Source organism: Aplysia californica, unplaced genomic scaffold (assembly GCF_000002075.1).
Source record: "Aplysia californica isolate F4 #8 unplaced genomic scaffold, AplCal3.0 scaffold00764, whole genome shotgun sequence".
NCBI classification, from domain to species: domain Eukaryota; kingdom Metazoa; phylum Mollusca; class Gastropoda; order Aplysiida; family Aplysiidae; genus Aplysia; species Aplysia californica.
Genome location: NW_004798034.1, coordinates 321572 through 337642, shown reverse-complemented (window position 1 = coordinate 337642; position 16071 = coordinate 321572). Strand labels below are relative to the sequence as shown.

The following is a 16071-nucleotide window of genomic DNA, read 5'->3' as shown; positions in this document are numbered from 1 at the left end:
ATGTGACTTCCAGTAGTGACAAAATCTGCTATCTATTCCAAGCCACTGCCTTCAATTCACTAATCTTTACTCATTAGGTCTACGATCAACAACACGCATCTTAGCTGCAATGTATTAATTAAAGGTGCTGATTGCTTCCCTTGATAAGTTCGGAAATCCGGATTTCGGAAACTTTTTCCCCGACCTCAGGCCGATTATCGCGAAAAGTCTTGATATAATATTATCAGACAATGCATTATGGTCTGTACATTTTGAGCCCCTGCGCAAGCGTTTCCATGGGGTCCAAAGAGTTCCGGATAGTTGTGTTTTTTTGGAGCGATTTTTTTTTCGTAGCCTGGTGGTACCAGTGATTGAGTTGTCTTGTATGCCCTTTTTTGTCGTCTGTGTTCACTGGAAGGTCGGTTTCTTTCAGTATTTTTGTTAAAACTGAAAGCACATTCAATCTAAAGCGTGGGTAGTTGGAGGGTGCCGTGCACCCTTCGTCCTTAGCACCTTAATATAATTTATTTTCTCTGTCGTGTCTGTCTGTTTGTTTGTCTGTCTGTTTGTTTGTCTGTCTTACTTTTATCAGCAGTAATCTCCCCCCCCCCCCCGGGGCAGCGCCACTGACTGTAGTGTCTTTAGGCCATTCCCCCAAATGGGGGACATTTCTCGTTCAAGCACTGTAGAATTGTAAATAGGCTGATTCATCATGTCACGCTCATAACTGTGCCTGATCTGCAACAGGGAACAGCTGCTTTTTCTTTTCTAATCCTTACTATTGTCATTATCCTCTACTTCTTTTGTATATTTATCACACTCTTGTGACCCGCTATTTCCGGGGTGCCTTAATAGTCGAAGCAGACTTTGTGCTGTTGAAGCTAGAGAGGTGAGCAGAGTAAGTCTGATTCCTTATGAGGACTTCTCTGTTGACACCCACCCCTTGGCACTCATATGACATAAAGCAGTTGCGAGCGCCGTAAAACCCTCTAGATCTACACACACAAAAATCAGCGGTAAATTATGGATCGTTTGAAGGCGTCACTGGTTGGCCCCTCTTCGTTCCTTTCTTTTCGTTGTTTCTGTGTGTGTCTGTCTTATTTTTCCCCAGGTGGGTGGTTGGCGGGTGCTCTGGTGTGGTTTGCTACTTCTTTCCTATCAAACATCTATCGTCCTTATCTCCCCTTCTCCTTTTTTATGTTTGTTACTCTCTTGTAACACCTCTAATCTTATGGCGCTCATATGACTTTATACAGTTGCGAGCGCCGAAAAACCTCTACTAAAAAAAAACTTTTTCCCCAGCACGAATTTAATGACCATTATCGTGTCGCTCGTCGCGCTTCTCATTATTCAAACAAGCAAAACGAAAGCCAAAACCTGTGGCATTTAGCGAACGTCTTGTAAAGACAGTGGTGGCTCTATTGATTGTCTGAATAATTCAGTAGCTCTCTGAATAGTCGTCTATTAAAAACCATAGTTATTGAAGTGGAAGTGAGTTATGACGTTTTGTTTTTGTTGACTGAGGTTTTTATTATCTGTAAGGGTTTGGTTTGGTTGGGTGGCGGGTGCTCTGGTGTGGTTTGTTCGTTTTTGCCTATCAAACAGCTGTCGTCTTTATATTCTCTCTTCCTCCGTGGGTGGTTGGCGGGTACTCTGATGTGGTTTGTACTTTTTAAATATTACTATCAAACGTCTGTCGTCCCTATCTTTCTTCTTTTTTGTTGTGTTTGTTTACTATCTTGTAACACCTCTACTCGTCGGCACTTATATTATCTAATTGTGTTGCTAGTGCCGTGAATTGCTGACTAGAGCAATATTTCTCCACATTCTTTTGTTTGATACTCTCTAGTAACACTTCTGATCTTCGGCTCTAATTTAACCTATTCCTGCATTGTCAGAGCTGTGAAACTGTAACTAAAGCTAAAAAAAAAGGAAAAGAAATATAACAATAACCTGCGTCTGTTTGTTTTTCTCTTAACAACGATGGGTTTGTTAACATTGAAAACTGGAACTAACGGGTATCCAACCCCTTCCCCCCCCCCCCATCCACCCCAACAAATAAAATCAACCCAAAACTCTGATGTGGTTTGTACTTTTTTTTATCAGGGCCAATTTAAAGGGCAGCAGCCTGCTGTGAGAAGTGAAAAACAACAACACAACCCCCCCCCCCTCCCCCAACTAAACTATTCCATTCTTTCTGTTCCTAAAACAGGAAAGCCTACTTGAGATATAATATACTGTGAGGTGTCAAACAATACATGTACTACTGAAACAAAACATTTCCATTCCTTCTGTTCCCAAAACAGGACAGCCTACTCAAATCCCAGCCACTACTTAAACAAGTACATTCTTTCTGTTACAAGAAAACAGGACAGCCTACTTGAGACATAAAAATCATTTACTTTCTGTTCCAAAAACAGGACAGCCTACTGTGAGAAGTAAAAACCCCCACACCACTTAGATCTAGGAACAATTCCATTCTTTCTGTTCCAAAGAAACTCTTCTTCTTTCCAATCAAACGTCTATCGTCATTATCTCCCCTTCTTCTTTTTTATGTTTGTTACTCTCTTGTAACACCTCTAATCTTCTGACGCTCATTTGACCGTTTGTAATTGCGAGCGCCGTAAAACCTCTACTAAAACTTAAAAAAAAAAAAATATTAGGAAAGCCTACTTTAGATATACTGTGAGGTGTAAGACAATACAACTTAATTAAACAATTCCATACTTTCTCTTCCAAAACAGGACAGCCTACTCAAATCCCAGCCACAAACCAACGGCCAGGACGAATATGGAGCCACCACCCCACACGCTGACGGAGACAGCGGCGGCGGGCCGGGCCACATGGGTTCCAGTCCCGCCAACGAGTCGGCCAGGGCGCGCGCCGAGCGACTGGCCAGTATAGAGGGTCACGGGTCCAGTGTGATGTCAGGCCACAACATCAACTATGCCGTGGACGTGAGACTCAAGCCTTGCTTCGGGGCGGTACAGAAGAAACACATTCTGAAGGATGTCAAGTGAGGCTGGTTTATTGGGTGGTGGTGGTGGTGGTTGTGGTGTTGGTAGTGATGATGATGATGGTGATGATGGGAAGAAATCTTCGAGCGAAAGCAAGGCTCTTTTGATGACGATGATGATGATGGTGATGATGGTGATGGTGGTAGTGATGGTTGTGGTGGTGATGATGATGATGGTGATGATGATGATGATGAAGATGATGATGATGATGATGATGATGAATATCCTGTCTAGAGATTTACTAAATGATGATAGTGATTATTATAATAATGTATGTTTCATGGATTGATTTTTTAAGAATTGTTTTTGCTGTTTTGTTATTTTTGTTGTTGTTGTTCTCCTCCTCCTCCTTCTTACTTCATAATGTCGAGATTAAATGAGTTGACACCTCCTCCCTCTCCCTCTCTCCCCCCTCTCTCTCTCCCCCCCCCCTCTCTCTCTCTCTCTCTCTCTCTCTCTCTCTCTCTCTCTCTCTCTTTCATTTTCTCTCTCTTTCTCTCTCTTGTAGTCTCTTTATCTTGTTTTATTTCACAGAACATGGAAACTTTAAGCCAATGTGCCTACTGGAATTAAACACGAGGAAAGATAAAATATTATAGTAGATACGGATTTTTTTTCTTGGCAGTCTTTGATGTATGTTCAAAAACTATCTTTTAAAATGATGGCATGTTCACCCTAACTGCAATCTCATATCAAGTGGATGGTTGGTGGGTGCTTTGGTGTGGTTTGCCTCTTCTTTTCTATCGTACATCTATTGTTCTTATCTCTCCCCCTCATTTTTAAAAATCTGTGTAAGTTACTCTGTCTCAAGTGACATCTCTAATCTTCGGCTTTTGTGTGGCCTATTTGTGTTGCAATTGCTGTAAAACTCTTACTAACTGAAGTTAAACAATCTTGTTCCCAGTGGTATCTTCAAGCCAGGCATGAATGCCATCCTAGGCCCTACTGGCAGCGGAAAGTCATCGTGAGTACTTAGATTAGTAGCCTGCTAAAGAGAATTTAATATCTTTATGCTTTGGTAAAAGAAGCAATCTCAGATGATTAGAGCTCTGGGCTTATGCTGTCTTGGGCTGTATTGTCTGCCGATTTTTGTGTCTCTTAAATGGTCGCTTTTAAGGACAAGCGGGCAAACCCAGATTTTGAGGGTTTCCTGAAATCTTGACCTGCACCAAAAGTGGGCATTGCCCTACGTATAGGAGAAGTTTGGTTTCTTTGGTGTGTATATTTGTTTGGTTATAGAGAAAACTCTCCCTTGTCTTTTAAAGAAACTGAGCAAGGGGCAAACACTTAACCTTCGATTTTTTCAAGTAGGCTGTCCTGTTTTCTTGTAACAGAAAGAATGTACTTGTTTAAGTAGTGGCTGGGATTTGAGTAGGCTGTCCTGTTTTGGGAACACAAAGAATGGAAATGTTTTGTTTTAGTAGCATTTTTCGGGATAGCCCTCTTGTGTTTAAAAACGACCAAATGTATGTGAGAGCAGCATTGCTCTGTAATGTTATGTTTAGATCAGAAACGACCCAAGGCAGGGATTCAAACAAGGGCCATCAAAGAGTACTGCTCAGAACTTATAACTATTTCCTGTTTGAAACTGCATATTCTAGAAAATTTTGACTTTGTAATTCATGACTCATATTGACTTTGGCTTCCATATCTTTTGTTAGTAGGTGCTTTTTTTTTTGGGGGGGGGGGGGGTGTGGAGGTTAAAATGATAGACCAAGTGTTAGTATTTAAATTACTAAAAGTACGTTTTACTTTTATGAGTCAAAAGAAAAGAAAGAACAACATTTGGTACCATGAATAAAAAGCGATGTGTTTGATGATGCTTGTAGCAATAATGCCAGAGAAGGAGACTAAGACTAATGGAATGTCTCCCGCCCCCCTCTCCCCCAGTGGGTGGTTTGCGGGTGGTCTGGTGTGGTTTGCTTCTTCTTTCCTACCTATCAAACATCGATCTTCTTTATCTATCTCCCCTCCTTCCTTTTTCGTGTTTGTTACTCTCTTGTAATGCCTCTAATCTTCAGCACTTATATGACCTTATCGTGTTGCAAGTGCCGTAAAACACTTACTAAAACTACCCCCCCCCGTCCCCAGGCTGCTGGATGTCCTGGCAGGGAGAAAAGAGCCTAAGGGTCTCACTGGGACCATTCTCCTGGATGGTCTTCCTCCCCCGCAGAACTTCAAGTGTATGGTCGGCTACGTGGTGCAGGTATCTACCCTGGCTTCTTTTCTTTTTCTTTTTTTTTCTTTCTTTTTTGAATTTTCCATTTTCTGTGCCGGTGTCTTTACATCCCCATCGACACAATTTAGACCCTTTGTTTAACACATTGGGATCACTTGGAGCAATAATGCGACAGTGGAAAATTATCCATTCCGGTCACCTGCTCCAGGCCCGAGAAGTCCGTTGCAGTCGCTCTCCTGGCTGGGTGACCAGATAGGGGGGTATTTTGTACTACTGGCTGGGTGACCAGATAGGGAGGTATTTTGTACTACTGGCTGGGTGACCAGATAGGGGGGTATTTTGTACTACTGGCTGGGTGACCAGATAGGGGGGTATTTTGTACTACTGGCTGGATGACCAGATAGGGGGGTATTTTGTACTACTGGCTGGGTGGCCAGATAGGGGGGTATTTTGTACTACTGGCTGGATGACCAGATAGGGGGGTATTTTGTACTACTGGCTGGATGACCAGATAGGGGGGTATTTTGTACTACTGGTTGTGTGACCAGATAGGGGGGTATTTTGTACTACTGGTTGTGTGACTGCAAAGTGTTCATGTCTGTTGTTCCTGTGAGTGCCCTTTTTGTATTATATGAACTGATACATCTCACATCTTTTTTTTTACTTCTTTCTGTTGCTTCTTCCTGTCTGTCTTTGCTTTTTCCCTGTTGTCCACGATCTTCTCATTACCAGAAATAAACAAATAAAGTGGGTGGTTGGCAGGTGCTCTGGTATGGTTTGCTTCCTTCTTTCCTATCAAACATTTACCTCCTTGTCTCTCCTCCTTCTTTCCTATCAAACATTTACCTCCTTGTCTCTCCTCCTTCTTTCCTATCAAACATTTACCTCCTTGTCTCTCCTCCTTCTTTTTTATGTACCATATTATAATGTCACTCTCTTGTAACTACTCTTTTCTTCGGCACATAGGACTTTATTGTGTTGCAAGTGCCGTAATATTCTTACGAACGCCCCCCCCCCACAACCCCCCCCCCCCAAATATTTTGTCCCCCTCAGGATGACGTGGTGATGGGGACACTGACCATCAGAGAGAACTTTGAGTTCTCTGCCAGACTCCGACTGCCCCGGTCAGTGACTGACGCCGAGCGGAAGGAGCGAGTGGACCAGGTCATTTATGAGCTTGGCCTCACTGAAGTGGCAGATTCCAAAGTAAGTCAAGGAAAAAATTAAACTGCTTCATTAGCCGGGTTGTGGTTCCTTTTTTTTCATTGTTCCCAGATATTTTCGTTATTTTCACTAGAAAAACATGTCACGTCGCGGTGGAATGGGGCGCGTGTCAATTTTTGCACATGGATGGCTATTGCTATCATTTTAAAGCTTGTTTATATGTCTTGCTTTCAGTGAAAAAAATATGCATCTATCATTAATAGAAGTGGAGATATTTGAGGGTGAGGGAGGTGGGGGTCACCTGATTTCTGAGATAAAATTAGCGATAAAATGACAGCCAAAGTTTGGTGAATTCCAAAGCTTAAGAGTCCTTAGAAACTGCAAATTGACAGTTTTGTGCCGTAAGTCAGCTTTTTTCCGTAAAATCAACTCTTGAATGTGTTTTTTTAATGGATCTTTAAGGTGTTGAGGCAAACAACAAGAATTCAATAAAAATTGCCAAACGGACAGAAAAATGAGTTTTTTCGATTTCATTATTTTGACGAGTGCCTCACATATTTTATTTTATACCTTTGTTTTTTGTTGAACCCCATGTTAGTTGTGTCGATATAGTGTCTTTTTGTTAGCAAATACAAATTCGTAAATTTTCAAATGTTTTCACAAAATTACAAGGCATACTTGAATACTACTAAATAATTTTGTGGGCTCCCCTGAAAAAGGACATTTTCACGTGAAGTGTGCTCTGGGGCTTATATGACCTTATGCAGTTGCGAGCGCCGTAAAACCTCTACTAAAACAAAGAGGTGTGCTCAGGCTTCTTCTTCAGCTGCTTTTTTCTGTATTTTGAATAGAGAAAGAGTTGTGGTTATTGGGGGGGGGGGGGGTACTGGTAGATTCTTGCTCTCTTCTTTCTTTCATTTGTTTCTGTCTGTCTTTCTTTCTTTTCCCCATCACTAAGTGGTGACTGTTACAGCGTCTTTGTACTTCTCTTATCTCTAAGAAGCAAACAACAACAAAAACAGACAGAGGGTTATCATATTTAACTACTTCTAATAGTGAAACAAATGTAGGCCTACCTAGATTCAAAGTCAGAACGTCAGAACAGCATGCAGTGTTTGTGTGTGGCTACATGAAGTACTCAAGAGTCTCAGCTTTTTAACTTTTTAAGCCCTGAGTTTTTTCCACCGTTTCCCCGGAGTTTTTTTTTACAGTCACCAAAACCTGATGCCCTATGTCTCATTATAACCCCAAAAGCTTGCCCCCAACTTCTATATAATATAGCAGAAACAAAGACTTCGTCATTACTAAAAATCTTGGTTTGGGAATAGTTCCGAAAAACAAACAAAAACTAGCACTAAAGAAAATGAAACAGTTGTGACTAGTGCTGGACGCTCCCGGCGTCTGATGGGGTTCAAAGAGCTAATGTAGCTTGTATTATATTACAAAAATGTCATGTATTATTTATTTTTGTTATCACTATTATTATTATTATTATTATTTTTTTAAATTTTTGTTGTTGTAGTATGGCTCTTTTCCTCTATGCAGACTGTCAATTTAGCTTAGATGGTCTCAAGGTTGTCTTCATGCAGCTTCTTCCATGGCTAATTCTTCCTATGTTTGAAGCGCAGATTCTGTCGCAGTGCATGCATGTCAGTGTCATAGATCGAAGCTCTCTATTTCCGCTGTTTTCCTTTTGTCGTTGGCGCTTCTCAGCCTGGTTGTTTCTAAGGCTGTTGTCTAGCATTTGAGTTCTTTCCTTTATAATTTTCCTCCATGTTTTCCGGTCCTCAGCTATTTCTTCTCAGATGTTAACATCTACTCCAAGCTTAGAGAAGCTGTTTTTGCAGGTGTCTTTGTACCTCAATTTTGGTCTTCCAAATGTTAATATTATTAATATTATTATCAGCATTATTACCAAACCTTGAATTCATCTTTCTCCTCTTCCATCTTTTTCTTCTGTTTCTGTGCAGGTCGGCAACGAGTTTATCCGAGGCGTGTCCGGCGGGGAGAGAAAGCGCTGTAACATCGGCATGGAGCTGATTATCTCCCCTCCCGTCCTGTTCCTGGACGAGCCCACCACCGGCCTGGACGCCAGCACGGCCAACGCCGTCATGATGCTGCTCAAGAAGTAGGTCATGGTTTACCCTTTTACTGCCATATAATTTAAAACAAGGTTTGGGGGGGCTCTTCGAGGCCTAGAGGTTAAGGTGTTTGCCTCTCTTTCAATAGGTCCCGGGTTCAAATCTGAATAGCAACGGAAATTTGTCTCCTTACACCTTCTTTCCTGTTCCAACACAATGTTCTGTTGTCAGTTTTCATCTCCACTTTCTGCCCCCACCCCCTCACCTCCTTTGCCCCCTCCTCTGGGCTCCTGACTCTTTCTGCAGTCTTTCTACCGCTACTCCTTACTGCTGTCTTTCAGCCACACCCCTGATCTTCTGGTAGGAATGATCTGCACATAGCCTTCTTGAATAGGGGCGAAAAATCCTGAAGGTGCCATGTACAAGTTGCGCTCGTTAAAGATCCCTTGGTGGTCCAAAATCAATAAGAGGCTTCGGCCGCCTCCTGAGCAAAATTCAACATTTTCCTATCTACTGAAAATGTTTAATGTGTCCTGAGCGCTCATATGATCTTATGCAGTTGTGAGCGTCGTAAAACAATTACAAAAAAAAAAAAGAAGCTTCCACTTTTTCACATAAGAGAACATCAATTTCATCAGATGTCATGATGCTGCTCAAGAAGTACTTTGTCATTAACCCCTTTTAGCTGCCACAAAACTTCATATCCTGAGGTTTCCGCATTTGACTTGAGAAAAGACCAACTTGATCAGATGTCATGATTTTGCTGAAGAAGTATGTTATGATTTACCCTTTTAACCGACACGTTAAACCATGGTATCCACTTTTCCACTTTTAGGAAAAGATCCACTTTATCCGATGTCATGCTGCTCAAGAAGTACGTTATGATTAACGATGTTAACCCTTTTACTGCCACATAATTTGACGAGAGGTTTCAATGTTTCACATGAAAAAAGATAAATTTCGTCAGGCAGCTGCTCCAACTGTTCAAAGCCCAGAAAATAATATATTTTTTTAGGAGAGAAATTGTTTCATTCTTATACAAATGGCACCTTCACTTTGTGGGGGGTGGTTTTCCTTCTTCTTTTCAAAATCTAGAATCTGAATCTTAACAAAATAATGTGTACCACTGAAAACACAGATTAAAAAACATTCACTGTGAAAAGTCAGACCGATGTATGCTGTCTCCTAAACTAAGTAACTTGTATAGATGGATCTGAAAAATGGTTTCAGTCATATCTTGGTCCATTTATGTGGAACAGATTACCCATGAAACTAAGACAAATAAGAACACATGATAGCTTCAAAAGACATCTGAAACATTTTCTGTTCCTACAGGCCTATCTTTCATAAGCTTTTAACGTTATCTTTCATTATAGTTGTTCTGTTCCTATGTCTGGATAAAAATAGTCTGTGTGTGTGTGTGTGTGTGTGTGTATGTGTGTGTGTGTGCATTAATGTATATTGCATGAGAAGAAAGGAAGTAGTAAGAAAAGTTTTTGAAAAATGGGTATTCCAATGTAAAGCGCATTGAGCTACTTTTTTGGAAATGCGCTATATAAATGTTATATATTATTATTATTATTATTATTATTCTTATAACTCATTGTCTACTTTTCCCTTCTCCAGACTGTCTCAGAGAGGCCGGAACATCATCTTCTCGATCCACCAGCCTCGTTACTCCATCTTCCGACTGTTTGACTCCATCATGCTTCTGTCTCACGGCGATGTCGTCTACCACGGCCGCTCCCAGGAAGCTCTCGACTATTTCTCCTCAATCGGTAAGTCAGGGTTTACATTTTGTAACTTGTCACTGCGCTAGCAAAATGGTGCACCTCATTTTTGCTACTTTTGAGAAAAATGGAAAAAACTGTTTAACTTTGAGGTCTCTTGGCGCAATAATGCGCTGATGAAAACAATCTATTCCGGTCACCTGGTGCTATTCTGCGTCAAGCCGGAGAAGTCCGTGTGCATCTTTCTCCTGGCTGGGTGACCAGATGGGGTATTTTGCACTGCTGGCTGTGTGACTGCAAAGTGTTAACTACACTATTTATTGTTTAATCGTGGTAAAATATGCCGTGCATGTTTCTTGCCACTGCATTTTTATTTTGACCTTACCAAAGAATAGAAGTAGTTCGCCAAACAAAATAATAGGCCAGAGCTAGTTGCATTTTGGCACAACTCTGAGTTATGTCATTTTGCTAACACCGTGATGATGTGCTGACTTGGTAAAAGCTTTTTGATTGAATTATTAAGTTTCAAAGCCCAAGTACCCCAGCCATAGTATTTTTATGGAATGGTAAAAAGAAAGTTCAACAGTTAAAATTAACAAAGTGAGAAATAGCTTTTCTTCCTGTAGGAATTGCAAACAGTTTTAATTTTGTGAAAATATTTTCCATATTTTGATGGAGATTATAAACTACATTGTATTTGTTGTCGATATCCAACTTTGCAGGTAATGTAAAACACTGTTTGGGGTTTGGGGGGGGGGGGGGGGGGTCGAATAGGCACCTATGTTTCTCAGTTTCTTACAAGTGAATGTACAGGAGAATTTAAAAGGCATATCAAGGATTAGGAAATATGTGGGCTGATGAATTCTGTGGAAGAAAATAATAACAAACAAACAAACCAAACAAAATGTTCTGACTTTCTGTATGGCAGACCTAATCTCTGCTCTTTCTGTGTTGCGTCAGGGAATAACAATGAGGAAAGTGAAGTGAAAGTTTCTTTTCACCCATAGTCCGTTCTGCTGCTTTTTCTTTCCCCATCCTTACTAGCGTCATTTTCCTCTACTTCTTTTGTATGTTTGTCACTCTCTTGTGAACTGCCATTTTTGGGGTGCTTTGATAGTCGAAGCGGACTTTGTGCGGTTGAGGCTAGAGAGGTGAGCAGAGTAAGCCTGATTCCCCGTTTGTACTTCTCTGTTGACATCCACCTCTTGGCGCTCATATGACCTTATGCAGTTGCGAGTGCTGTAAAACCTTACTAAAACAAACAAAAATAAACTCACTCCAACTGTTCTCTCTCTGTGTGTTTTGTCAGGGTATAGCAATGAGGAAAGTGAAGTGAAAGTTTCTTGTCACTCACACTCCAACTGTTCTCTCTCTCCGTGTTTTGTCAGGCTATGAGTGCGAACCTCACAACAACCCGCCCGACTTTTTCCTGGACATCATCAACGGTGACTCCACGGCCATCTCCAGCCAGTACCTGGAGGAGATGAAGTCCAAGCTCAACGCTGGCTCAGACAGTAATGGTGAGGACTAGTCTAGCTCAGAATTGGGGGGGGGGGGAGGGGGGGGGGTAGAGGAGAGATGATGTATGCCCTGCGGCATCCCCTTCCCCACACCCTCCACACATGTACACACACACACACACACACATACACACACACACACACGCACGCACACACACACACGCACGCACACGCATACACACACACGCACGCACACGTACACGCACACACGCACACGCACATGTACACACGCACCCCTTCCCCACACTCTCCGCACATATGCGCGTGCGCACACACACACACACACACGCGCACACACACTCATACATTCATTGTTTTAGTGAATTAAAGGTACAAGGGATGGATGGAGGTGGTGTTTGTTTGCGTGCCATTTCCAATTTTGTTAGCCAGGAGTGATGAATTTCCTGTTACCTTTTTCGGGGAGTCTCACCATGGTTTTATCCAGTTCTGCTGTTTTTGTTCCTTGGTCTTAGATAAGAAAGACCAGAACACTTCCCTGACATGTACGAGGTAAAAGGCATCATCTTGATAACAGAACTGCTTTTATAATCAGTTCATGTGAAGCTTTCTTTAAATTGTAAGTGATGGCACATTTACTTTTGTCCTCCACCTGGCAACATGATTAACCACTGTTTGAGCAAACTAGGTTCAAATCTCAAGACAGAGTTATTGTCAAACCTTTTATGTTAACTCTTGAAGTGTTGATGGTTGATTAAATCTACCGTTAGTTTCATTCTATGGTGCTGTGGCTGATTCAATCACCTGTAATTTGAATTGTCGTTCTAGTTTGTTAGAATCTTTATTAAAAGATATTGCCGACATTGAACCACCTTCATCTGAGCTCTCCTTCCTATTTCTATTCTTTCTGTTGTTGTTGTTGTTATCGATCCAGCAACAGCTGGGCTCTCGCCCTTCTGTCCAATGCCATGTAGTGATAAGTGCAGGTCTGCTGCAGTTGCTGTATTGTTCCATAGAGTGTGTTGTCAATGTTAGGTCTCGGAGGGAGAAGGGTAATTCTTTCTGAAAATGTATAGGTTTGTGGCCTCTATTTGCTGGGTTTCCTTTTCTCAAACATTTTTCAACGTAATTTGATGACATCATATAATTTCCCTTGACACCAGGAGCTATTTATTAACAGCACTTCACTATGGGGGGGGCGGGCGGGGGGGGGGGGGGGGGGGGCAGTATATAAAATCTATTGTTTTCAATGCTGTTTGAGGTGACACTGGTTTGTTTATTGTGTTCTCAACATGAAAAGTCCTGACTTGGATGTGTTTCTTTGCTATTTCAGGTACTGCCAAAGAGACGCATGTGGAGTTGGAAGGTACGTAGAAATTACGGGGGAAATAATTTTATTTCTAAACACTTTGCTGTCACTTGGCGCAATAATGCACGGGTGATAATTGTGAGGCAGCGTGGTGGAATCAGGCTCTCGTCAATTTTTGGGAATATAGAGTTATTGGTATCATCTTAAAGCTTGTTCGCTTGTCTTTATTTGCATGGAAAAAATATCCATTTATCTTGAATACATGTTGAGATATTTGTGAATGCAGAATGTGGGGGTAACCTGTTTTCAGAGGTAAAATTAGTGAGAAAATAGCCGCCAAAGATTAGTTATTTCCTTAGCTTAAGAGTCCGCGGTAACTGAAAATTTACATTTTGTTTTGCCTTTAATCAACTTTTTTCAGAAAAATCCAAACAGAAATGAGTTCTTTAATGGGAATAAAATGTTGAGCCAAAAAACAAAAATTTGATAAAAATTCACAAACCTGCGGAAAAATGCAAGTTTATTCACTTTAATTATTTTGACGTGAGCCTGATTCCACCACGCTGCCTCACATTTTATTTTTAAACACTTTGCTGTCGCTTGGCGCAATAATGCACTGGTGAAAATGATCTGTTCCGTTCCCCTGGCGCACTTCTGCACCAGGCCCGAGAAGTCCGTTGCAGTCGCTCTCATGGCTGGTTGACCACATGGGGTATTTTGTACTGCTGTCTGTGTGACTGCAAAGTGTTAATAGCTACAGATATTTTGGCGTCTAAGTCCTATCAAGAGTCTTATTTCTCTGACATAATTTACATCTTGGTGTGAATCTGATTTTTTTGCCCGTGAGCTATTAATGTCGTAGCAAGAAATTTTAGTGCTCTTTCTGGTAAATAATGATGTAATTATTATCGATGGTGTTTATTGTAAACTGACTCAGTGGATGGTTGGTTGGTGCTGTGTATGCTGCGACAAAGTGGTTCAAAGTCTCTGCCCCCACCCCACTACCACAACCACTGCCCCCCACTATTGTAATGAAATTTTCTACTTTTTGTTTGTTTTCTTGTTTTCCGCAGAGACTACAGCATTGAAGGATCACTACTTGCAGTCGGCCTGGCGCAAAAAGTAAGCTCTTTTTGTCAATGTATTGGGTATCTTTTTTCCTTTATATTTTGTTCCAGCTATATTTTATTTTTATAGAGGCTTTTAAAAATATTTTGGGTACTGCTTACATTGAAATCCAAATTTATTTTTCTTTTCCCAATTGTTTTGCGTTTTCTGTCCTTACGTCCATCTTCTCTAATTCCTCTCTCTCTTTTAAGTGGTTGGAGGATGCCACTGGTAGGTCTAACTTCTTTTCCTTGCCTCTGTTGTTTTGGACTGTCTGTCTGACTCATTCCTCGAGCCAAATGACCGCAATTGTATGGATCTTCTTCTCTTCACTTGATCATGTGGGAGGTTGGCTGGTGCTGTGGTGGTGTGATTTGTTCTTTCTTTCCTATCAAACATCTGCCTTCCTTATTTCATGCGTGATTGGGGGCTGCTGTGGTGTGATTTGTTCTTTCTTTCCTAGCAAACATCTGCCTTTCTTATTTCATGCGTGATTGGGGGGTGCTGTGGTGTGATTTGTTCTTTCTTTCCTAGCAAACATCTGCCTTCCTTATTTCATGGGTGATTGGGGGGTGCTCTGGTGTGATTTGTTCTTTCTTTCCTAGCAAACATCTGCCTTCCTTATTTCATGCGTGATTGGGGGGTGCTCTGGTGTGGTTTGCTTCTTCTTTCCTACCATACATCTGTTGTGTTTGTCTCCCCTGTTTTTCTGTGTTTGTTACTCTCTTATTGTAACATGTCATCTCTTCGGCACTTGCATAACCTGATTGTGTTGCAAGTGCTGTAAAACTCATAGTCGTAGGTGGTTGACGGGTGGTTTGGTGTGGTTTGCTCCTTCTTTCCTATCAAATATCTGTCGTCCTTATCTCCCCTCCTTCTTTCTTGTGTATGTTACTCTCTTGCAACACGTAATCTATTCTTCGGCACGTATATGACCGTGGGTGGTTGGCAGGTGCTCTGGTGTGGTTTGCTTCTTCTTTCCTATCAAACATCCCCTTCTTCTTTTTTATGTTTGTTACTCTCTTGTAACACCTCTAATCTTCTGGCGCTCATATGACCTGATGCAGTTGCGAGCGCCGTGAAACCTCTACTAAAACTAAAATTAATTATATGACCTAATTATGTTGCAAGTGCAGTAAAACTCTTACTAAAACTAAAAACTCATACTAAAACTAAATTTTAAAAAGTGTCTCGTCTGTTTCCCTTTTTTCTCAGAGTTCAGGATGAGCTTGACCCCATCCTGGAGACCTACCACCGGGAAGGTCAGACAGTGCAGGTCAGGGCCATCAGCTACAAGTCTTCTTTCGGCACACAGGTAACCACAACTCCCAAGTTTTTCTCTCTTTTTTGGATTTCCTAAAATTGTTTGATTTTTGCCCGGCTTCAGGCCAATCATTGGGAAGTTGTTGCACTCTATTTTATTAAAGTCTTGGCACGAGATGTATTAAATAAAATGACCCTTAAATTGTGAGCCCTCATGCATGTGTTTCCAATGGGTCTTTAACACTTTGTGGTCACTTGGTGCAATAATGCTTCTGTGAAAATGATCCATTCCGGTCACCTGGCGCAGTTCTGCACCAGGCCCGAGAGGTCTGTTGCAGTCGCTCTCCCGGCTGGGTTGTCAGATGGGGTATTTTGTACTGCTGGCTGTGTGACTGCAAAGTGTTAACCTTGTGTATTTTCCTTTGTGGCTAGTTGCCACTTCTGATTTCAACCCTTTCTGTCTTGGTAAGTATGGGCTCAGTGTGATTATTCAGTCTGGCACAACACTGGAAGAGGTGAGTAAAGTATATACCTCAGATAGGAATCGAACCAACATCTTTTACATGTGAGGTGAAGGGCCTGTACATTTCACAAAAATATTCAAGTCCTCATCCTAAGACCTGCTTGTGGGTGGTTGGCGGGTGCTCTGGTGTGGTTTGCTTCTTCTTTCCTATCAAACGTCTATCGTCTTTATCTCCCCTCCTTCTTTTTGTTTGTTTGTTACTCTCTTGTAACACCTCTAATCTTCAGCACTTATATGACCT

The 16071-nt window shown here is 41.5% G+C and overlaps 1 protein-coding gene across 1 annotated transcript in view; it reads left to right on the top strand.

The window, feature by feature from the left end:
• The window catches only part of LOC101862902 (broad substrate specificity ATP-binding cassette transporter ABCG2), a 49400-nt gene that overhangs the window by 26666 nt on the left and 6663 nt on the right, over positions 1-16071 (top strand). The window contains exons 2-11 of the mRNA XM_005109313.3: positions 2724-2995; positions 3901-3960; positions 5088-5202; positions 6229-6381; positions 8310-8467; positions 10047-10198; positions 11539-11670; positions 12962-12994; positions 14011-14059; positions 15260-15359. Of these exons, the coding sequence (XP_005109370.3) occupies positions 2724-2995; positions 3901-3960; positions 5088-5202; positions 6229-6381; positions 8310-8467; positions 10047-10198; positions 11539-11670; positions 12962-12994; positions 14011-14059; positions 15260-15359 (1224 nt within the window). The remainder of the gene's footprint in view (positions 1-2723; positions 2996-3900; positions 3961-5087; positions 5203-6228; positions 6382-8309; positions 8468-10046; positions 10199-11538; positions 11671-12961; positions 12995-14010; positions 14060-15259; positions 15360-16071) is intronic.